Below are 24406 nucleotides of genomic sequence, written 5' to 3'. Positions count from 1 at the left end.
TTCTAAAATAATCAATCTTCACGATGTTCCACTTTACATCATGTCTAATTGAACCACATGTGGGAAGTTTTTTTGTTGTTGTTGGCTACATAAGATAATCATCTCGTCTGTAGCTGAAGGTGGTGCCAACATGGCAGAGAGGGAAACACTTGAATCCTTTATGTACCGCCATTGTGCTCAGCTTTACAGGGAGCTCGTCAGAAGTGAAATGATCTAAAACTACACCAATCATGTTCCGCCCATACAGGTCGAATCAAACTCATCTTTTGACACTCACCGTCCAACAATGCAGCCTTCCTCCTCGGCTTCCCTGCTGTACTTGTGTCTGGCGGCTGGCGGTCCCAGGGCATCAGATGTGCCGAAGAACACTGCAGAGGAATATACTGCTATTCCAGATCTCCCTGCTCTGACGACTTCATATCCTGGACTGGCTGCTGTTGAAGACGGGGGAGATGAGGAAATCTGGACGCTGTGAATTCCCTCAAAAGCATCCATGTCTCTCTCAGGCAGTGCAGAAGACTCCTCGGGAACCTGTAGACGTATCCACTGAGGTTACAATCACTTTGTCAAATGCTTTTAGTGGTGTTTAGTGATCCTGATATACCTGTGGGTGCCAAGCACAGACAATTCAGAAAAGAAAGAGTTACATCCTGGAATTTGGAATCACATGAAAACTAAAAAAGTTTCACTCAATAAACCTCACAGTCAAAGTCTTTCAGTAGCCAGTGGACGAGTCGTGACCTCTGCAGTGTTTGAATAACTTACACACGTGCCAGAGGAGCTCAGGCTCTTTTATTTGCCGGTTCTCATGCTAAAGGAATGTGTTTCTTTGTGAGATATCCAGTGTAAACATTACTTCAACTTACGTTAGGAAAGTATCATACACGAGAAGCTGCGAGAAACTTAATCCAGGATGATTTAAGGACAGCAAAAATGCACAGAACATACTCACCAAAGTGTTCAAAATTGATCTCCAGTTGTTGCAGGAGCATCAAAAATCTGTCAAAACAGCTGAAATCGTGCTTAATAATCTCAAGATTGAACTCTGTCCGCACTGCTCTCTGCTTTTGGTCTCCTGGTTAGACAGGAAGGGTTAATCACTAACACCCTCTGGCCAGTTAGAGTACAGCTGTACACATTTCTTCCAGCAGGGGGGGGGGGGGGGGGGGGGGGGGGACACACACAGTCTCACCTGATCAAGAGGTTTCCATGAGGAAAAACCGAATGATACTTCAAACAAAAATGAATCAATGTTCCCTGTAGGTGCGAACTGAAATCAAGAAATGAGAATACGTTCAAACGGTCGTGTGTTCACCAAAAGCCAGAGATAATTAACTGGGTGTTCCACCTTGAGTAAACTGCTTTCATAGAGTTATATTTCCAAAATGTGAACACAACTACTCAGCACTCATGCCTTTGAGCAACCAATTTGTGGCAGTGTGGGCGCTCTGCTGTCCTCAGATTTGTTCAGATTAACAGGACCTGGCCTCACAATGCAGCTTTGTTGCTGAAGCAGATTAACACATCAAGTGACCGGAGGTGTAGGAGTCCCCTGCTCTCTTTTTCTTTCCGGCTTCCTTTTTCCCCAACATCATTCCAACGAACGCTGCGGCTACACATCTCGGGCCACAGTGACTCCGATGGACAGACGTTTTCATATTGCGTGGTAGGTAAAAACTTCACAGCTTTATGTTTGAGGCCCTCGCATGTTGCATTTGCCTGTTGTAGCCCTGCGAACATCTCTTCGGATGTATTGGTGTATTTCAGATCTATGAAATAAGGAAACATTATATTAAATGGTTATTCAAACGTGCAGAAAATGGAAAATCAGTGTCAGTTGATTAAGAGAAACCAAACATGTGGATTAAAGAGTATGTAGAGAAAATATATAATGTTTTTTTTTTTACTTTATCATTTTAGATTTGTGACCAAATTGGCCTTATGAGATCCAGGTTGATCGCTGACGTTGAGCTGAGACGAAGCACAGAGAACACAGCCACACTGGTTTGCTTCATGTCACAACACAGTCACCCAGCAAGTTGGCCAGCAAGCAGCAATGACTGTAACGTACTCTCGCAGGGTTGCTGATGCAGGTCTGGGGACCTTCTTTCACCTGCTTCTGCGTTGGAAGGGCAGCATTTATAAACTGCTCTATAGAGAGCTCATCATCTTCACTCTTCTCTACTACTTCTTCAGCATTGTTTATAGGTACTCTCATAGCAGAACTTGAATCTTCTTATATATTTTTTTTTACCTAAACATCTTTGTTATGGGTCACTTAGATTTAGTTAATTGAAGAATTGTGACCACGGTATTAAGGAGGACATTCTGTAGTTGAAACTTCAAACTACGTAACAGAGACACGGTTTCTAAATTATTTTAAACATTTCTTTATTCTGTATTGAAATTTTGTGTTACTTATCGGCCGATATTGACGATAAGTATCGGCTAATATCAGAACCTGGACCGATTTATCCGCTCCAGTGGCAGCGTTACTTAAAGGTGCTATGTCTACGAGATTGCAAGCATTTCTATGGCCTCTCAGCGGCTCTAAACATGGCTGAGCCAAAACGTTTTTGCCACCATGACAGAAGAAACAGTTGCTCGTTATAACAATGCAATGTTCTCATTTCAATTTTGAGATCCACTTCATGTTCTACACAAGATTTTTGTGTTTTTTATTAAATGGCTTTACTTTATTAAAACATACAATTTTTTTTAAAGTTTTAAAATAACTTTTTCTCATTTTGATAACATATGGAAGTCATTACAAGATGCTTATGTTTTGTTTTAATAGGATAAGTTGGTATGTTATTTTAGCAGTAAATGTTTCTTGTTTTAAAAGAAACAAAGCAGTTTGTGATACAACAACATACAAAAATTGATCTAACAAGAAAAGTTTTATGCAAAAACGGATTCATTTGGGATGTTGTAATGACAAGAAAATATGTTCTAACAAGAGGGCAGAGCAAATATTTAGTTGGGAGCAACATGCTGCCTGATTTCTAAAGCAAAGTTATGTTGGACCAGAAAGTGTCACAGGGCTCACCTCCCTGTGTTTTAGTTGTAATGAACTCAATAGATGTTTCCTTCACCAGGTTTGTGTTTAACGATGACCAGAAGAGGCTGTTTGAGAAGCTGTCGATATACTGTGACCGCTATGCAGAGCTCATCCCGGTGTCTTTTGTGCTGGGTGAGTTGAGGCTGATTGTTTCATGAATCTAAATCTCAATCTAAGACCATTCTCCTGGAAACCATCACAGGAGGTTGGCATGCACTTCTGTACTCGCAATGTTCTTTTTTTTGCCAGGTTTCTATGTCACCTTGGTTGTGTCCCGTTGGTGGGGCCAGTTTGAGAACGTCCCCTGGCCGGACCGCTTGGCAGCATTAGTGGGTGGTCATGTTCGGGGAACCGACGAGGCCTCCAGGCTGACCCGACGAACTCTGATGCGATACGCCAACCTCTCTGGTGTGCTCATCTACCGCTCCGTCAGTACGGCCGTCTACAAGAGGTTTCCCACCATGGAGCATGTGGTGCGGGCAGGTACGACGTGACCATGAAACCACCAAAACTCACTGTCGCTGGTCCTGCCAGTCATAAGACAACATCAAAATCTGCTGAATCTGTTTGCACTATTTAAAAGTCCTGAAGAAAACTGTGTAAGGTGGTCCAGCATGGAACTGGTTCAGACTCAGTGTATTTCCATCTGATGTGGTTGAACTATTTGTATGCTACATGCTACTGCTTGGTGATGTAACGGCTGAGTAAAGAACCACAAACATGGAAAGAAACGTCTTAAATGCTTTGTCTCTTCGTGTCATTCCTTTATTTCCGTGCCGTGTTTGTGTCTCTCAGGTTTGATGACGTCCGATGAGCTGAGGCACCTGGAGGACTTGCGCTCTCCTCACAACAAGTTCTGGGTTCCCTGCATGTGGTTCGTCAGCCTGGCTCTGAGGGCTCGGACTGAGGGTCGCATCAACAACGACGTGGCTCTCACAGCCATTCTCACTGTAGGTCATCAAGTGCATCTATCTGCAGGCCAAAAGAGTTGAACATCATCACGTTCTGAAACATTTTTAAAAATTGCTCTCCCCCCCCCCCCCCTTCGTTTGCCTGTTCTGCTTTATCCCCTCTGTTCAGGAGTTGAATAGTTTACGGGCAAAGTGCATGAAGCTGTATGGTTACGACTGGATCAGCCTGCCTCTTGTCTATACTCAGGTTTTGTTGATATACTGTGTTGTAACTGAAATATATAAACATTTGCGATTGAACAAATTGAATTAACAGTTCTTATGTTGTGATAAATGTGCAATGATTAGGTGTCTAAAAAGAGATAACACTGCTAATGACGATGCAGAGCTTATATTAGGCTGCTGGTGGGCTATAGAGAATGACATTTAGTGTGTTACTATAATCCTAATCATCGTGTACCTAAAATCATTAACTCAGTTTGTCAAATTAGAAATCTGACCGAGCAAAACACAATCAGTACACAACAATAATGCAAAGACTTGACAAGAGACCGTTTCCTCAAAGGTAGTTGTGAAACACGCATGACTAGTGTTTTTTGACCAGGTGGCCACAGTGGCGGTCTACAGCTTCTTCCTGGCTTGTCTGATCGGTCGTCAGTTCTTGGATCCAGCTCAAGGTTACTCCGGTCACGATCTGGACTTCTACCTGCCTGTTTTCACCCTGCTGCAGTTCTTCTTCTATGTCGGTTGGCTGAAGGTGAGGTTCAAGTCACGCTGATGCTGCACAAGAAATGCTATTAATTTGTCCTGCTGAGCTGTATTGTGGTCTCTTTCTGCTCGTGGTCTCAGGTGGCTGAGCAACTCATAAATCCTTTTGGAGAAGACGACGACGACTTTGAAACCAACTGGCTCGTCGATCGCAATTTACAGGTTCGGATTCAAACTATTTGCCACTTTTACATCAGCCGCAGACAGAGGCTGTCTTGTTCTTACCGCTTTGATTTCTGTTGTCTCTCAGGTGTCCTTGTTGTCGGTGGATGAGATGTACGACAGCCTGCCGCTGGTGGAGAGGGATATGTACTGGAATGAGTGTGAACCTCAGCCTCCCTACACTGCTGCCAGCGCTGAACATCGCAAACCCTCCTTCATGGGCTCAGCCCTGGATATCAGGTTCAGTGATGTTTTTATTTTCTGGCAGACAATTCTAAATACCGAAAAATACTCTCCGAACCATATAACCACCTATTTCATCTAAACTAGTGTTCCCAAGGAGGATATGGAGTTTCAGTCCAATCTGGAGCAAATTAAAGAACACGAGGAAGCCAACTACTCCACCCCGCTGCTCGGAGGGCTGGGTCGTCTCCTCGGTGTCCAGTCCCCTAACTTTCCTCGCTCCTCCCGCGTCTCTCTGCTGCGCCGCCGCCCTGGAGCTCCACTGAGCCGCTTCCCTCTTTACCTGCACCCAGAGGCTTCAATAACTCCACCTCAAAGCCGCCAGCCTCTCAACCACGAGCGAGATCCAGACTATGCCTTCTCCACCATGCCCCTGTATGAGAGACCGGGTTTCTACAGCTGCCCACAAACACCCATCCACTGTGTGCCCCCCGCGGTGCCTCGCCCTCGACCTGCCCGGCGACCTCAGAACGAGTGGAACCGCAGCTGCAGCTCCCTGGCTCCTCAGATGGCGGGCTCACAGCCGCTGCCCCCCGACACCCCCAACCACGTCCCCCCACCGCCGTCCTCTGCTTTCCCCTGGCTGAGTGAGGATGGCGAGGTCCAGAGTGCCCCTATGTTCTCGTTCCCAGACCCTCCGCCTGAACTCTGCCCAATATCTAAACTCAGACCTGAACATGGCCTGCTGTCTCGCCGCCCTCCACCACCGCGCCTTACTCTGGACACCCTCCCCTCAGCTGACAGCCAGCCCGGGCCCCCGAGTGCTCTGACTGCAGGAAGCGGAGGAGAAAGGGTGTTCTCGTTCACTCCTCCTTCCCGAACAGCAGCTACAAATCCCCATAATCCCAACAGCAGCTCTAGCAGCATTAATGCAACAAGCACCAATGGCGCGGGCATGACGGGAAGTCTCTGCAAAGGTACAAGTCACACTAATTTTAGTAGCCATGGGAATTTCAGCACCAACATGAGATCAAGCAACGGGGGCACCAATGGTGGGCTGAGCAACAACATGAACACCGTTTCCACTTCGGCGCCATCGCAGCAAGAAACCAATCAGCAACACTCACCCAATGACTCAGGAATCTCATTGGCTGAAGGGGACCTGCTGGGCGTTTTGGTGGACGGTGGCGTGAAGAAGGCAGCAGGAGGGAAGGAGCAAGAATGAGAACACAAGGTGTGACAGACCGTGGTTTTTGTATACATGTGGCATTCTAAGTATTTCACACAAACATGCACTAATTCATGTTACATCTGAACCGTATTAGCCATCTGGAGCCCTACACACAATTGATAAGTATTTGTCGCAAACACAGAGTTAATCTGTACTTTGTGTTAAGCTCTTATAGAACAATTAACCTGCTTGTAAGACCTTTTGAGATTTAACCCCCAACATGTGAAGGAAAAATAAGAAACTCTTTCTAGTTACTTCTGAAACTCAACGACAGAAAAATGTGTATATTCTAGTCTTTTCAGTATTGTTTCCATCAGTGCACTCTTTAATAATTTGTCTGTATCATATGTTATGTTTCGTTTATTTTTTCAATAAAAATGTAGTCTTGAAATTACTTATTACTATTTTATTGGATTATATAAAGAAACTATGTACACATAACAAATAGAGAACCGACCTTTTCACCCTAAAAAACTGTTTACATTTTTAAGATTCTCTTTTGCTCCAAGATATCCTCAATAACGCATTTCTGCTGGAACAATATAGTTATGCATAAGCTAAATGTGGATCGTATTTGAAAAATGTGAAATTCAATAGCAGAGGACTTGGACTGTGTATGGAAGAACTTTACAAAATGTGGGAGGGATTCATCGTCCCTATCGAAATAGAATGCCTGTAAATCAAGAATAAAGACATTTTATGTTTTAGTAATCTGAGTTTAAAGGGACACAAAAAGCACTGAGCAGTGAGCAATGGGCCAAAAAAGGAGGCGCCTTGCATTGCTGGGAATGAAAGTCTTTCTTACCATTGAGAGATACACAAGAGGCATAGAGCTCCAGGTTTATCCGCCTGTTAATTAATGGCAGACTCGCAGTCCTGGTGGAAGTTTTGTCGGATTTGCGAACTAAAATAAGAGACTTGTTTCGCATCATGAACCACTGAATGGCCACCAAAACAAAAAGGCAAATTTCACACTTTAGAGAGTTGACACCGTTAGCCAGTAGATCTCCATCAATTCATCTTAGGTTTGCAACGAGGCACGTGACTAAGCTGCGAGTCTGTGCACATCGACCTCTTACGTTAACATACCCGGTTTGTTGAGGACATTCCCTCCGATGACCAGTATGTTAGCGGTTAAAAGGCGGGACGGTTACACAATTAAAGTTAAGACTTAAGAATCACACAAATATAAATTTACACAGCGTATGCTACTATCACATAATAAACGTCTGATGTGGCAGCTATTAAAACAGACAGTTTAGAAAAGGTATATTAAAGAGCATCTTTGATTTAAATTGAGCAATGTCTTACATGGAATTAAACCGAACACTAATGTATACTTTATGACATGCGACAAGTCAGTTTCCTTTTAGGATACAGTTGACATAAAACTATACCACAAAGTCGATTTAGTCGCTGTTCTGGAGCTTTTGATCAAAGCAGCAGATCTTCCTTAGATTAGATCCAGTTGTCGTGGATTTGAAAAAGCAATTCCGTTTTCAGAGAAGTCCTGATAAATCATCAATAAAGGAGTTGTTTTGTTTTTTTACAAGAAATCTATTTAGGTGAAATAAAACATACCATTATGTCATGGGCTGCTAGGTAAGCTCATTTTAAAGCAGATAGTTTGACGTGCCTTAGTAGCAAAAACACATGTTCCAGTGATCAGGGGTAATGCATGCTGCCTCACTGTCAGTGTGTTGACACAGCTCAAACAAGTCTACACATCAACCAGTTGAAATAAACTACTTGCTACATGCACACAGGTGATCTCATTTAACCTCTTCTCAGGACTGTCAACTTTAGCACCTGGTGGACGGGACAAATTAGTTGTTGTCTTAGTGAATGCAGGAGTCCACTGACCCAAGCGGTCCAATCAGTTCAAATAATGTGTAAGTGTGCACCGGCCTTTACAGCGACTAAAATGTTGAGCTGCATAAGCTTTTATTAGACATCACAAATGATCAAATCTAAAAACCTACACAAGATTTTTTTTTTTTTTGTTCAACCATTTTAATGTACCGGAATAAATCCCAAAGAAACATTTTATTATAATTTACAGCCGGTAGCTACACGCATTATACAAATGAAAGTTCTTGCAGATCATGTGGTAAAAACTTCCAAACGTTTACATCCCACCGAGTTATAAAACATCCCCATGCTCAAGTCCAAACCCACGCATGAAGCACCAACTCCACGACATACATTTCACATACTAGAAAGAATATTTCCTAAAACATTGACAGCTAAAAAACAAAAAATATCTTAAAACATCCAGAAAATGTTTACTTTATTTAAAAACAGACATTAAAACAAAGATTAAACTTTATACAGCAATATAATATGTGTATCTGCATCAGTGTACAGACATCACTTGCCTCCACTGGGAGGAGAGTGCCACACAGCCGAGCTGGTCCGCTTGAAATAACGAGGCTTGCTCTTGTAAAAGATATTTTCCAGTTTTGGTGGCTCAATTGTTCCAAAGAAAGTGTCTATATCAGGAGGGTTGAAGTACTGCTTCATCATGATCTGCTGCAGATTGGGACCTGGAGGGGAACAAATTAAAGACAATGTTGTGATTTAAGACGACATCACATTGTGCAAACCCAAAATAGGTCTGGTAAAAAGTATTAGTGGAATTAACTCAATTTGGAATAAGTCACAATATTACAATTGACTGACCTCAGCAGGCCTAGCTATGAGTGCTAAACTATGATAGTACAATTGAGGACTTGGACAGTCAATTTCAGCTTCGTGCATTACAAAAAATATTGCTAAACTGGATTATAAACAACGCTACAGAAGGTGAGGTAAATAGTCTGATCATCATAATAAATCAGTTGTATTAAATCATGCCCACCCTCGGCCCAGGATGGAATGGGCTTCCTTGGGGCAGACTCGTCATCAGTGGAGTCGTCACTGTTTTGGTCCATCCCGTAATCGTCCCCACATTTGGGCAACGGTTTGTTGCCGCCCTTTGGAGTGATGGAGTACGATTGCGGCGATCGCTGCAGAGGATAAAACACACGTTTAAAACCGTTTCCATAATGTTCAAAGACAGGAACCGATTCAAAACATCTGCCAAGAATGCATTGTTTAAACTTACCACAACATCCAGAGTCCTATTGAGGTCAGCACCTTTTCCTACAGGCGTGCCCATTACAGAGCGCTGCAAGAATTAGGAAAAGTGGTAAATATGCCCTTCACTGTTGCCTACAGGTTTCTTGTTGATTTTTGAATATTAAGCGCCATGAAGCAGTTATTCAATGAGTGGGATCAACTCCCAGATGTGGCCAGTTTAGATTCTTACCTCGATATCCACAGTCACATTCAGGCAAGAAGCCGCCTACAGAGGAGACAATCAAGAGGTACATTTGACTCCACTGGGGATAGAATCGAAGTCTTTGTGTCAACGTTTGCAGGTGTACCTAAAGTAAAGTAAATGTCCCCCAGCTGGTTTACCTTTGCAGAAGCGGCCTTTTTAGCAGCAGCTTCTCGCTCTTTAGCAGCAGCTTCTCGCTCTTTGGCAGCTTTCTCTTCTGCAGCTAATCTCCGCTGCTCCTCCTAGTGGAACAGAAAGCTTTCTATTAACAGCCAAAACATTCGGTTAATTCCAAACAGTTTTTAATTTCATTATGGGGTTTCCAGGAGTTAGATGTATTTTGACAATTGGCCTGCAGTTTCAGCTGACAGTTTCCTTAACATCCGCTAGCTATTATGAAAGGGCACCACTACTGCATTCTGTGCCCTTCTTTAATGCTGACACAGCACTGTGGAGATGGGCTTAACATTTAGATAAGAGGTAAATTAAGGTATTGAGGGATCTGTCCAGATCTGACGTTACCCTGTCCAGAGACATATACATTTCTACACTTTCTTGCTTTTAAAGCTCCTCTCTACCATCAGGTTCTGTTGCCCTTTGGCCGTCAGTAGAAGATCTGTTTTATTGGACAGTTCTCAGAAGTCAATGCGTTTGTTCAAAACCAATTTTTTTTTTGGGCTACTAAATCAAACACCGTTTGGACGCATTCAATTTCTCACCAGTCTTTTGTCAAGTGCCTTTCTTTTCTCCTCCAGTTCTCGCCTCTCTTTCTCTCTCGCTGCTCTCTCCACTTCCTGCTGCAGAGCAAGAGCTTTTGCTTTTTCCACTCGCTCCCTGAAATACAGACATTAAGTCAGGAAAACAAACTCCGGAGTAAATACAAACTTATGTTTTCACCAATGCAGCTTTCAGTTTAATGCAGCCTTCACCGTGTTGAAAAGCTAATCAGATTACTTTGTGTATAAAGCAGCTGGTATGGTACTATTGATAGGAGTATTAAAGGCCACCAATAACCTTTCAGCAGCAGCTAGGCGCTCTCTCTCCACCTCCCTCTCTTGCTCTCTCTTCTGCTCCAGCGCTCGGCGAGCTTCAGCCAGCTTACGAGCTCGCTGTTCCTCCTCCTCGGCCTTCTTAGTAGCCAGTAACTCCTGCTGCCGCTTCTCTTCCTCCTGAAATTAAAACAAAACATGTACAACATTTTAAAAAAGGCTGATTGCAAAACGTGACGTCAAAGAAGATTAAGTTACTCTAAAAAATAAAAAAAAATTAAAAAAAACTTCTCGCTACATGACAAGATGAAAATTTGTACTTTGGACACAAACTGAAAATTTTGTTGCAATGTCTCGAAAAATACACCTAAATGGTCACAATGAGACAGCCTGCTATGCTCCATGTAGTCTGTAATTCTCAGATAAATTCTTTGCAGTTGCAGACTTGAGATACAGCACCAAACTAAGCCCAACACAAATGACTAGACGGTGCCGTCTCACCGCTTGCTGAATCTTCCTTTTAGCGTCTTCCTCCAACTTCCTCTTCTGCTCCAGGTCGTCTTGACGTTTAATGGCCACCTTCTTTTTGGCCTTGTCTTCTGCCACACGCTGCACCAAGAGGCACAACACCAAATGTTAGATATAGGGTTCAATCTTTTTTGGAGATGAACAAATAGAGTGAAGTTGCTGTATACCTTATCGTTCTTCTCATCAATCTGAGCCATCTTTTGCTCAATCTTCTTTTTCTTCTCCACCTCTCGCTGCTCTTCTTTTACTTTGGCCTCAAACACTCTTCTCAGCCTCTCATCTCTCTTCCTGGAAGTCAAAAATTAAATAAGAACAAGAACAAACTACCGTTCAGTCAGAGGGAGTAAAGATGCGGAGAGTTAACCTTTTGAGATCGTCCTGTTTCCTTTTCTTCTCCTCGTCCATTTTCTTCATCCTTTCTTCCTCTAGCTCCTGCTTCTTCTTAAGTGCTTCCAGTTTGTAACGCTCCTTCGTCTGAGAAAAGAGAAAACAAAGGTTTAAGGAAATGTGTGTCGTCAGAAACCAACCAACTCCAACACATTGTTAATAGGCAGCAAATGTCAAAGGAATACAAGGAGCAGGTGGAGGTCATGCATGTGAAAAAAGATCACCATACCAGTGAAGCAAAAATCCACCTCGACAGACTTTGTGATTTATTTCCACCTACTTAAAGAAGTTTGTGGTCACACTGCTGGACTGTCCTGTGATCATTAGTCTCTGCGAGGACAATTCAACAGAGCAAGCGTAGAGAAAGACCTCGCTGGAAGTTACCGTTAAAATAAGAAGCGATCTTTAAAGACGGCTGTAAACGGATGAGTGATATGCAAGAAGACAGATCTTGTCCATTTCTAAATAAGCTACATCACTAAGCAATAGTTGGCTACCATCATATCCACGGTTTCTATTTATTTATTTAAATTGTTTCTCTGCTTTGTGTCAAATAAACTGAGTCAGACACTCTACAAGTGTAGCTGAATGTCATGTGATCACGAGAACAAATCATTTGTACAACAAGACCCAAACCCCAAAAAGTGGACAAAGACATTAATTCCGGTGTGATCTTCTCACCCAATAAATCACAATCCGCTGACACGAGTTTTAAGAACAACCCAAATGGTGCCACAGCTTCTGGTTCAGATGGATTTTTACTTCGGATTAAATTAAATTTTACAAAGTCAAACGGTGAAGATACCAAAGCCGTTTTATAGGATTGTTGGTTCAAAAGATTTCAAAGAATGAGCATTGTCGACCTGAGGGATCAGAGACACCATCGACTAACTAACACGTGCTGTTTGGGTTGTTGAAAGCGGCTCATCTAAGGTGCGTGTTACATGAGGAGACATTCAATCAAGGTCCACGATGGGATGTTAGACACCACAGAATGCCCACAAACATTCAGTACTTCCACACTACACTTACCACTATACCAACGCTCAACTGAGGAGAGAAAACACATCCAAACAAAAGAGGATGTCAGCCACAGTATTTCAAAACAATTGCAATTCAATTTGTAACATGTTTTCCTAGTTTATGTGTCCAACAAGATTCGGGCTTTAGGGGACGTACACAACTGAGATTGTAATTCAGTTCCCATGGAGAGTTATGCACGTATAAAACAATCTGTTTTCAATTCACTGCAATACAACACGCGTGTTCAGCTAATGTGTTTACAGTAAGAGATGTTCGGTATCGCCGCAAATCCAGACACATTTTAATTACGACCGCAGTCAAAGATAATCTTAATCGACTGAAATTCTACTTACACCTCAACCAATCGACTGGGATCTGCATGTTAAAAAAGCTATTAGAAATATTGATACCCCCATAACGCAGAGCACCCACCCTCCGGTTGCCCCTCTGGTAAACACTGTTAGCTACGAGCTCAGGCATCGCAGTCCTGAGAGTCATTGAGAGGCAGTCAAAATGCCCCCACTCCTGTATCCTGCGCCTTTAAAGTAAAACCAGTGATTGTTCGACCAATGAGAATTTGGTTGGACAAGATCATATCAGCCAAACAACGAGACGGTGTCGGCTCTAGTTTTAATGGATCGTATCGGTGATAATAAAGCAGATCAAAATCTGATGCTTTCTTCACTGAACTATACTGCGTTTTGTCCAGCCCAGCCTGCTACCAGTGTATGACAGAGTTGAGGTGTACAGCTTACCCTGGGGTCAATCCTCAGAGGAGTGGTGTGTTTAATGAAGGACTTCATGACAGCAGTCCGGCCGAGGGAATTTGGAGTCATCATCAGCATCTGATTCTTCTGCACAGTGTGGAGAAAAGACCTCATGTTGGGTCTTATTGTCTATGTGTTCATAAGAAAAGAGAACAAGTTCCAACAGATTACTATTTGATCCACTTATTATTTGAACACTTAGCAAAACAGTTTTTTCTTCCATCTTACACTTTGATTTTTCTTGGGAGGAGAGGGCCTCTTTGTGGGACTTCCCTCTACAGTATCTGGTGCTTTGCGTTTGGTACTCTGGCGTGACCTTCACACACAGACACAAGAATTGATTTAACAACAGGTTGACCAGTGCAGTTATTAAGTGGAACACACACACACACAGCACTCACATGCGACCTGACTGGGAAGTCAGCTGCTTCTCAATAACTGAAACACAAACAAACATGCATTTATCACACACAAGTACCATTACATATCAATTCAAGTTTATGTTCAACAACAATCAAATAAAATCGAATTAATCATAAATATATATATATGAAATGCTCAGTTTCCATACCTGTTCTCTTGTTGGGAGTGTTGACTGTTGACGGGGGGGCCAGTGTGGCAGAGTTTGCAGCCACAGAGCGAGTGATGCGTCCAACAGATGGACGGAAGCTCTGGTTAATCTGGATCTACATTTGTTTAAAAAAAAAAAAAAAAAAAAAAGCAAAACAAAGACATTAGTTGAAGAACAACCAAAATACAAATTAAATGCGTTTCACACTTAAATAGACAAAGACATGTATTCATACCTCAGGTGTTTCCTTCCATTCTTCAGCTGCAGCATTATCCTCTGCACTTACAGCATCTAACATGCTACAGCAGTGAAGACATTTAACGGTTTAAGAAACATTTCAAAACATAAAGAACATTAAATGCATGTACAGTCACGTGTGACTGAGTAATTAACCAGTCACCGTTACCAATAGTTTAAATTATAGATTCAAACACATGATTTCTTTTACCATTAAGACAATATAATCACCTACACACAGACAAATGTCAGTCATTACTCACGCTGCTCTGTCCTCTTCCTCTGCAGAGTCCACACAAGAGTCATCTACAACCACAAACATAATATCCAGATTAACAACAATCAGAGTGTGATGTCTAATGGTTGGTATTTTATGTTATAATAAACCAAATACGGGTAATTTCTCACCATCAACATTGCTGCTACATGTGGAGTTGCCCATGCGAGCCCCCTTCCTCTTAAGCATGGAGCGGCGCGAGGCGCGGCGCACAGACTCCTGAGTCATACTGTGCCGCAGACCGGCCAGCGAGTGACGCAGCTTGAGGGAGCATCGCATGGAGCTTCTCCGCGAGCTTCGCGCTGCGCCAGCGATTGCAATTTTAGCAGCTGTACGGCCGGGAGAAGGCAGCGGATTGTTAGCACACTCGGCAGACAATCGGTCCGAGGAAGAGATGCTGACGGCGATCTCGGGCGAGGGTATCGTGGGTGGGGACGGGGCGGGGTCCGGCTCGTCTTCTGCATCGTTCACCTTGTTATCTTTGGCCATCTCTTCCTCCTCTACCTGCTCTGGCTTCTTGTTCTGCTCCTCCTCGGTCTTCAGACTTCCACATGACTGGCTCGCATCCTCTGCCGCCTCAGACACCGTTTGTTTGTTTTTGCGGGTGGTGCGTTTGGGCCGTGCGGTGGTGTCGACGTCAGAGGTGGACGCGTTGGGAAAGGTCTCTTCCTCAGCGATGAAGTTCAGTGATTTGACAGAGGAGCCACGGAGGTTACTACGCCTTCCCTTTGAAAACCTGGACAGGAAGAGTCAGAGAGGCACACTTTAAAACCCCGTCACAATTAAAATGTGAAACTTTTACTTTAATAAAACGAATGAAAGCAACAAACCTTCGTCTGGCTTGATGTTCTTCTTGATGCCCCATGGACACACGCTTCCTGCGACTATGCTTTTTCTGTGATGGTGTTTTTGGCATCAATTCTGGCTCAGCAATGAAATCTCTGAAATAAAAAGAAACAGCTTCACTTGTAAAACCGTAAAGATAATTTTAGAGAAGAACAGATTTCTAAAGATGGAATCTTGTGAAAACAAATAACAGAGCTCAAATGTTTTATATTCCTTCAAACCTACCCTGAAAACATGCGGTTGGCCTCTTGTTGGATCTCCACAAGCCACAACATGTGGACAGTCTCGATCTCATCGGTGAACTCTTTTACTTTGCCATCAAAGTGTTGCTTGAGGGACCGTACAGATGACCGGACGGAGTTCATGTTGACGGCTTGAGGGAAAGATTGCACTGTTAAACCAGGAGAAGCTGGATCAGACTTGAGATGGAAGTAAACAATGATTAATTGAAGCGTCGCCATAAAGACCCAACTAGCTGTTCATGTTTTAACAGTCTTTATTTTCCTTTTAGCATAACCATACCAGATCCATTTTCACTAGTCTTTGTAAAAGCAGCTAAATGGTGCACATGCGCAGTGTCTTCTATTCTCGCGGTCGAGTTGGGTTGCAGAAAGTAGCTATTCAACAACAATGTGGTCCACAAAAAAAAACAACGCTTACTGTTTTAATGTTATTAAAATTAGCTGCGTGGTCAAATTAGCCCAACACAACCGTTAGCTTAGCTAACATGAAACACGAACAACGAATATGCAACACCAAAACGTGCTAACCTAACTTTTTTTTACTGTGGTAACCGCTAACGTACTGGAAGAGTTACGTTATCTAAACTTAGTTGGTAACAATGTTATATTTCATAACTGCTTTGCAATGTTTTAAACGGCTCGTGCTACGATGTTAGTCAGCTAACGTTAATTTAGCTAACACTAGTCTTGGACGTCAAAATAAATGGCGTTACCTTCGATGTTCGAGTCTCTGAAAGGGGAATCCGATGTTCGTTGCTCCGCTTGTTTTAACAGCTAAATCGATCGCATACTGAGGTGGAGGTAAATGTGCTAAAATAACAGAGTTCTTATGTGTAAACTCTAAACAACCTGAACCTAACCGCAGTCCTCTGCCACTGACCCGCTGAAACCGTTTAACTTGTTCAAACTTTATCAGCCAATCACAAGGCGTAGCTCAGTGACGTTGGAGAGGGGTTGTTCGATTTGTCGTTTGCGATTATCCGCAAGGGCGGGCCCTGCGGATCGGAACAATAGAGAGCAATGGCTCGAGGCGGGGAAACCGCCAACATGTGAAGACAAATCGAGCGAACCCAAGGAAAAGTTTAGGGCGGAGTTACAGCGTTGATCAGATTTAAATCAACCAACCGGTATTTGGCAGGATTTACGCCGCCCCGTCAATGATACTCAAACACATGTTTGATAGCTTTATCTTCCGTTCTTTAATCATTTCAGTTTGAGGGACAGTTTTTATGCAAGAAAAATAAGTGTTTTTTTCTGTTCTTTGTCACACCCTCTCCTGCACACTGTAGGACTGCAAAGACACAGGATATCAGAATCAAACATGATATTTGAAGTCAAACAACAAAGGATTTTTTTAGATCCAGCTCACCAAGGTGAACATTCTCAAGAGATGGAAAGCAAAAGGGACAATTAAGCTTTGCACAAAATGTAGTTTTATTTGAATATAACTCATTTACAATACAACATTGGTTTTATAACACCGATGGCATATCATGAAACTAACACTATAACCATTTCATACATTTTGCCCATGATTGCTAATGCTCGAGTGAATGGGAACATACAACTTAACGGCAGCTTAGATATGGAATAAGTTGCTCAACATATTTTTAATTGCTGGTAAATGATGAGGAGGGTCATGGTCACTGTTTCAGAGAGGCCAACAGGAATACGCCGAGACCAGTTTACAAACACACCCGGGCCCTCGAGGAAAAGTAACCGGCTTCCCTGAAAATATAGATGTATATTAGTAAATCAATGATAATCTGTTACTGCATCAGTGCCATTTAAAAAATATGAGGAATGAAATCATGGAGCAAAGTTAAGATAACGCAGTACTAAATAAAATCACGAGACATGTCTTTGCTTGTGTGTGTGTGTGTCACCTGGCGTGAGAGGGATTGTAGTTCCTGATGCCTTCAGGACAACCTGCAGATCACAGGACTTAGTGTTGCCAGCACTGTTGGCCTGTTCCCTCAGTATGATACAAACTTCATCTTTCCTCAGCAGCCAGTCCATCTGACTGCCCAGGTAGTTCACACCACGGACGCAGAGCTCAGAAATGCCATTGGGAAGAAGTGGGGAAAAGGCCAAGCATTCCTTCTGAACTCTAGCAGAAAAACACAGCATGTCACTCTCTGTATCCCTGCCTACATGCTGTGTACATACTGAGGTGTTTTTCATTGTTAACTGACCTAAAGCCAGTATAACCAAACAGTACGGCTTGCAGGAATCCCCCCATCCCTGTGAGAAAGTTGACTGCACCAGAGCCATCTGATGATTCACTCCATACCTGTGAAGGGAGACAATCACACATTCACAGGATATCCAGTAAACAGGCATTTATTAGCATTATGTGGCTGTGTGAGTCAGAAGGACACCTGGAACGGTCCCTGGATGTTTTTGTAGCACTTCTCAAGTAAACGTTGAGCTCTGTCAGCCTCCCCCAGTTCCAGCCAGCCGATTGCAAACATACCCTTACAATGGAAAGCAAAAGCATTGGTATAAACATACACTTATTAATAAAGAAGTAACAGCAACAACAGGCTTTTAAATTCAATACAAGGAGACACTGTAAAACATATAATTATGTGCACTACAGGCAACTAATACAACTAAAAAAACAAACCAATTTACATGACAGCTATTGATACTAGTTCATTTGCATTTGCGTAATTTGGTTTTACAAAATCTGTGATGAGCTATTAAAATAGTTGTTACAGATTAAAACACCAACAGTCTAAAGTAGACAAAAAGAACTCCACCTCTAGCAGTTATATTTGGTAATAATCAAATCCAATCCAATAAAATGCTGATGTATATGTACTTTGAGTACATTTTGCAGTAAATACTTGTACTTTAAAGCTGCATTCGTGTGTTTCTTTGGATAAACACTGACATCATCACCTTATGAAGTTGACGTGACTAACGTGTTAGCAAACAGTTGCCTTTGTTCACATTCAGCATTTACAGAGCAACATTAGCATTCATCTGGAGTCATAAATCCAATATTCACTCTCTTGTAGCTCCACCTTCACAAATATGTACTGATTTGAGCTTTAAGTAAGATTATGAATGCAATACTTTTAATTGTGTATTTTTTACATTGTGGTTTGGCTTCTCTTACTTTAGTAAAGGATCTGAACACTTCTTTAAGTGCATTTTGGCAATAAATCTCTGATACAGTCACATACAACATGCTGTGTCTTACCCACGTCATGGCCGGACCATTAGGGTCTGTTACTGGTTCATACGCTTCAAGGTCATTTCTCCTGATCTCTGGGGACATCAGCAGTCCAAGAGGATAGCCCAACATCACCGTGTCTGCCTGTTTCACTGGATGACCTGTGAGAAGTACAAATTATATTCTCACATCATGTCATGGACATGATTATCTTATGAAGATCAGTGTCCAAAAGAAACAAAAAGTAACCTTTGACGTAGCCATCGAACTCAGGATGGTACTGGGATTCCTCGTCAAAGGGTATTTTGAGGTGTTCGGCCACTTCCTGCCATTCTTTTGGTGCCGGATGTTGTAGGAGGTCAGCCAAATCTACAGCGAACTGGAGACTGATGAATGAGAAACGTTCTGTATTATTGGTAATCACCAGTTAATATCCACTGCAGGGAAATATTCAAATACTAGTACCTGAATTTGGCCACCGCGTTTGTGTACACAGAGTTGTTGACATCGTAGTAATACTCATCAGGTGGCATGACACCTGAACGGGAAAAAAGGGAAATGCTTCATGCTATTTTAGTTCTACTTTGTTACGTTTTGTGTGATTTGTGAGTTTTTCCGTAGTAGATGAGAGAGGTCAGATGTCTTTAATTTAACTTCTATTGAATCATTTGCCTGTAAATCATGTAAAGCTGAATGTATTCTGTATAATAATCCTTCTAATAATGTTCCTTTTACCTAAGAGGTGATACTTCTGGTCCTCGGGGTTCCATGATGCTCGAGAAACCCAGTAATCTGCCACACCGTAGATCACTTCTCTGCCCTGGCCCTCTGTGAACATGGACAGATCCTGCAACAAAGAGCTCAGTTAATATCCTCACACAGGCCCGGGTGAGACACTATGATGAGTGGGGATAAAAGAGTATACCTCAGTGAGGTAGAGATAGTGTTGGAAGGCCAGGGTGACATCTCCATTTATGTGAATCTCTTGTTGTCCATAAATGTCCTCTGGACACACCTCCCTCCCTGACACAGCACTCTCCCATGGGAACTTCAGTCCCTGTATTGATAACATCTTTTCTTTAGAAGACTCAGTCGCAGTTTCATGGTTATTCTTAAAATGTAGAACAAGAGCACGCAGAAAAAGAGTAACAGTATCAGCCCTAAATGATATACAACACTGTTACCACCAGTCTGTTTCAGTCCCTCAGCAGCTTAACTGACACTAACATAATATCAAACAACAACGCTCTCGTTTACTCTTATCTGCAGATACTCTATTTGTTATAGCTATTAAATACGCTTGAGGCTAAAGTGTTGCTAGTACAACATTCTAGGTAAAGTTAACTGTAAATGTTGAATTACTGTTGATGTAATGTAGACTCTATTTTTTATGTTTACAAGCATAATTATTTTGTTGTATTTCCAATGGGGACTTAAAGGAATAGTTTGGGTAAAATGCACTTTTTTTTTACCGAGATTTAGATCAGAAGATCGATACAACTCTCGTGTCTGTATGGTAATTTAAAGAATAGAGCTAGAAGTCAATTAGTTCAGCCTAGAATAAAGACCTGAAGCTAGTCTGGCTCTGTTCAAAGGTAACTAAATGCATGCATATACCTATAAAGCTTACTGATTAACGTGTTGCATCTTGCCAGGTTAGCTCTTTCCCCCCTTCCTGCTAGTCTTTCGCTAAACTAAGCTGCTAAGCTAAGCTAACCTCTTCCTGGTTCTGCTTCTGTACAAAATTCATTGTTACAACACACATGCTCTAACCTTTGTGTATTGTATCGCATCCTTTTCTGATTTGTTACCATCATTGAGTTTCTCATGTGTTGTCCTAAAGTTTTCACAGTTTCACATCTGCTCCCAGTAAAGAAAAGCTACAAAGACCAAATTTTCTCTTCAACTTTGTTAGGAATGTGTTTAGCCCACTGCATAGCTGTGCACTCATAGTCAGTGAGGGTAGAAGAGCTGTGATGGTGATGGAGTATCCCACTGATGATCATACCTTGAAGCCCTGCTTTTGGGCATTGTCTTTTGCCCCATCTATAGTCCCCACCCGGTACTCCAGCACAGATCGGGCTAGCTTTGGATAGAAGAGGGCTATGGCAGGATACATCCAAATGTCCTGTCACAGGAAGGTGGGATCATTGTGTGATACATCATACAACCCAAACCAACAACATGCAAATAACATAGCTAGCCATCAACTGACACCATGCCTTACCTGGTCCCAGAAAATGTGTCCCCAGTAGTCCTGACCATCCCCACCATTAGACAGTCCGCCTGGACTGACTCCACCAAAAGAGCTGGAGGTGTCATGTATGGAGGGGAAGGCGCTAAGGAGGTAAAACATGCAGCCTATCAGAGCCTTGCAGAGGCCCTCTGACCCTGCCACCTCCACCTTGCTCTGCAGCCACAGTTCTTTCCAGGCCTTCTCGTGAGACGGACGCAGGTTACCAGAGGCTATCAGATTCAGGCCCTCGTCATAATTGGCCTCAGCTGTGTCTAAACTGTTGGCCACAACCAGGATGAAGGCCCAGCGAGCCTGGCTCTGTTCTGGAAGCAGTGTCAGGGTGGGGGGTTTGGGGGTCCAGATAAGGTGCACTGACGGACAGGAACCTCCTGGGAACTCAGCAGTGGTCACCTTTCCTTGGATGTGACTGAGGGAGAGTGGGATGTAGACTGTGTAAGACATCATATTCATACTGCAGTTCAAAATGTGCATTTTACAGATGTTTTTGTGAAGCGTACCTTCCCCCTTTGTAATCAGGACACGACTCGAAAACAATGTCTTTGCTTTGAGGTGTGAATGAGCTGACCAGATTCACAGCGATTGGCTCCTCTGAGGTCACCTGACGCACCATCAGAATCTCCATCACCATCAGGTTAGGGTAGTATCGGTGTGAATACAGAGACTGTGAGACCGTTACACTTGCTGAGCTCAGGCTGTGGGTGAAGATACCTGGATGAGAAAACGAGACAATTAGTCGTGATAATTCTTCACAACACAGATTCCTGCAATCAGACGGTCAAACACTGCAGAGACTACCTGTGTGGGTGTCCAGGCTGTAGGTGTGTTGGGCTGGTGCGTCTATCTCAACCTTCACAGCAAGAGGACAGGGGACATCCGCACGGTGACAACGTCCACCCTCCCCGTTATACACACCCCCCATGTGCATGGTATTGTTGTACACCCTCCATCCCAGCAGCCCATTGGCTAGTGGAGGGAGGAAGCGGCGGTCAGTGGGTAGAGCGTCAGTGGAGAAGATGTAAGGGTCTTCATCATAGGACATGGTGACGAGGTGGTGTTCAGTTGGAAATCTGGTTTCCCCAATGCAGTCAGGGTTCGTTGAGAGGGTCCCAGCTCTTCAACAGTGAATAATTATTTCACATAATACAAGTTAGCGTGGTCTGACAACATCTATATTTTGAAATCAGTTCTCTATGGGAATAAAACACTGCCTCATTGAGATTATTATGCTTATGTGCTGTATTTATGCAATATTACGAAACTAAAATATCTCAATTTGCATGGGTATGAGGCACGAGATCACTGCTGGAAACTTTTACTGTGGAACCAAACACACACTTTTCACAGGTTCCTGCCTGTAAAGGCTATTTGTGGAATGTGTACTTTGACACTTTTGAGTCACAAGACATGTGCCATCCTAAGACATCATGAAGCAATCATGTGGACAGAAAGTTTAAAAAGGAGCCACTCATCCAACAAAACAAAAACAGACTCAAATTCCTCAGTAATTAAGCATTAAAGTAGTAATTACATTGAAGGCAAATAAATAAACATACAATCTCAGAGCTTAAGCTAAACCACTCCTGAAAGTTAACCAAAGGTGTTGCATTCAACAGCCTGCATAAATAATATACAACATACATAATTCAACATACATTAAACGGGAAGAAGCATCTGTTTCTGCAACAAAGAGGAATGCTGAAAAAGCTAATTGAAGATAAAACCTGCAGAAGGTTCCAAAGCGCTCGTTCTTTACTATTTAAGCTACAAAAAAAAAGAGCTCATGTGTTGTAGTTCCTTTTGGAGTCCATGTCTACTGAAAGCAAAGGACTCAAATGTTGTTGATAAAGTAGGTCCAAGTTAGTAGTGTCGTACTTAAAACCGTAGGAGGCCATGTAGCCCTCTGTGCTGCAGAGAAAACCTGGACATGATTATGGGTCTGCTGGAAAACATGGCATGGATTTAATGTAGAGGATAAAGCAGAGTATGTGTAAGCCCAGCAGTGCAGTTTTCACTGGATCATAGGTCGATTTTTAGTGAATGTCAAGAACACAAGTATTTATGTTGTCAACTCCCAGCTTTAAGAAAAAGGTCTTAACGATATAAATATACACTTTAGGTACAGTTGGTCAGTCTTGTTACAGGCTGTAACTACTGCCACATGTGCGTACATATTCACAATTAAAGCATCAGGACCACTTGGCTGAGACTGTAAAAATACTTTGTAGGTCACTGTTACAGTGTTTACATTTCCATCCCATCTCTTCCAAGAAGTATCACGTCACTCTCTCCAAACTAAATCATGCCATCTCCCCTCTGCTCACCAGTCGCTCTAAACTCCCTTCTTACCTTTTTGCTGTTAGCTCTTTTATTTTACATCTCACTCAACCAATTTACACAATCATTTGCCAACCAAGAAATGCAACATCCTCTGTTTGCATATGTAATTTCTCTCTTTACCCTCATTTCTCTACTGTAAAGGCAAAAATTGTTCAGGAAATGATTATTATTATTATTTTGAATGGGATAAAAGCCACGGTACAGCCTATTAAGAGATGTGGGCCCCTGGTAAACCTGCTAGAAGGCCGCTATTGAGGGTCTCTCTGATGAACACCACCCAGTATTCCTGGGATACTACCGGCCCCAGGTGCAAGTTTGAGCGCTCTACCAATTTTACACGTAAAGGTCAGTTTTATCATCATGGACATTACTGCTGAACCTGTGAGACAACTGTATGATGTTCTGGGTGAATAACCCGTCATGTCAGGATTCAACATTTGTGACAGAAAAGAATACAAAATATGAATGTGGAGTTTGAAAGATTAGGGCATTGAACAGACAAGAAAGGTTTAATAAAATACTTAGATGCATTGTGGGAATTGTAGGACCTGGCATTTGTAAGGCTTGGCATATACCATGTCACCATATGAGCATTTCTCTTGATCCAACAAGATATACGGTTTTCTGCCTCACTCTGAGCTCAACTGTAGCATTTCACTAGTTTCACCACTTGGTTGCGCTGAGGAGCTGTTTGTGTAACATCTGGCAACATGCCGGGGGTCAGAGCCACAAACCCTGGGAAAAGAAGTGCTTTGTCCATATAAGGCTGCAATCCATCCGCTTCCCTCTTCCTCCCCAGCTCCCTTCCTCTGTCTTTCTCAGACCTGAGGGATATTTACAGAGAGAGAGCCTCGGCCAGCCTGCCCTTCCTTATTAGGAGCGCAGCTTGTCGTCAGTACTTCTACCCTGCAGGACAGTGGTCCATCTCTCTGCTCTCAGATGAGACAAACAGATGGATGACTGGTGTTAACTACACTTTAGTCCAAACGGACAAGAGCTCAAAACACAACGGGACTCACAGCTTTTTACCCAGACGTCTACTGAGCACTCATCCAGCATGTAATGACTCGCATTTCTATCACGTCAGTAAAGCAAGTGATGAACTGTCCACCTGGGAGCATCA

At 42.8% G+C, this 24406-nt stretch overlaps 3 protein-coding genes across 6 annotated transcripts; 1 reads left to right on the top strand and 2 right to left on the bottom strand.

Moving 5' to 3' along the window:
* Positions 1-1678: 1678 nt before the first annotated feature.
* On the top strand, positions 1679-6310 carry best1 (bestrophin 1). Its single transcript, XM_076089929.1, has 8 exons — positions 1679-2208; positions 3099-3193; positions 3311-3544; positions 3857-4011; positions 4577-4729; positions 4822-4902; positions 4991-5142; positions 5233-6310. The coding sequence occupies exons 1-8, from the start codon at positions 2057-2059 to the stop codon at positions 6308-6310; spliced, it is 2100 nt and encodes a 699-aa protein (XP_075946044.1). The 5' UTR covers positions 1679-2056.
* A 1994-nt stretch (positions 6311-8304) lies between these two features.
* Positions 8305-16393, bottom strand: incenp (inner centromere protein). 3 transcript variants are annotated; one of them, XM_076089210.1, is made up of 21 exons: positions 16219-16393; positions 15489-15654; positions 15248-15358; positions 14549-15153; positions 14404-14446; positions 14139-14202; positions 13904-14018; positions 13734-13770; positions 13561-13648; positions 13321-13461; positions 12575-12592; positions 11520-11629; positions 11323-11443; positions 11129-11236; positions 10653-10807; positions 10358-10472; positions 9779-9880; positions 9627-9662; positions 9423-9485; positions 9177-9324; positions 8305-8862 (listed from the first exon to the last, which is right to left on the bottom strand). In XM_076089210.1, exons 2-21 carry the CDS (start codon positions 15626-15628, stop codon positions 8687-8689), a joined length of 2496 nt encoding a protein of 831 aa, XP_075945325.1. In that variant the 5' UTR covers positions 15629-15654; positions 16219-16393; the 3' UTR covers positions 8305-8686. The 3 variants fall into 3 exon arrangements, with proteins under 3 accessions (XP_075945325.1, XP_075945324.1, XP_075945326.1); XM_076089209.1 differs by having other exon boundaries at positions 15489-15636; XM_076089211.1 differs by lacking the exon at positions 12575-12592 and having other exon boundaries at positions 15489-15636.
* A 522-nt stretch (positions 16394-16915) lies between these two features.
* On the bottom strand, positions 16916-22841 carry pgghg (protein-glucosylgalactosylhydroxylysine glucosidase). 2 transcript variants are annotated; one of them, XM_076089207.1, is made up of 14 exons: positions 22599-22841; positions 21742-22058; positions 21444-21654; positions 20917-21352; positions 20698-20817; positions 19615-19800; positions 19425-19536; positions 19155-19227; positions 18939-19075; positions 18717-18850; positions 17887-17982; positions 17701-17798; positions 17392-17615; positions 16916-17233 (listed from the first exon to the last, which is right to left on the bottom strand). In XM_076089207.1, the coding sequence occupies exons 2-14, from the start codon at positions 21983-21985 to the stop codon at positions 17157-17159; spliced, it is 2148 nt and encodes a 715-aa protein (XP_075945322.1). In that variant the 5' UTR covers positions 21986-22058; positions 22599-22841; the 3' UTR covers positions 16916-17156. The 2 variants fall into 2 exon arrangements, with proteins under 2 accessions (XP_075945322.1, XP_075945323.1); XM_076089208.1 differs by having other exon boundaries at positions 19615-19746.
* Positions 22842-24406: the final 1565 nt, after the last annotated feature.

The sequence above is a fragment of the Anarhichas minor genome, unplaced genomic scaffold (genome assembly GCF_050575085.1).
Source record: "Anarhichas minor isolate MPS153535 unplaced genomic scaffold, ASM5057508v1 ptg000011l, whole genome shotgun sequence".
Classification (NCBI taxonomy): Eukaryota; Metazoa; Chordata; class Actinopteri; order Perciformes; family Anarhichadidae; genus Anarhichas; species Anarhichas minor.
The sequence above is the reverse complement of the archived record's forward strand: the minus strand, read 5'-3'. Positions and strand labels throughout refer to the sequence as shown.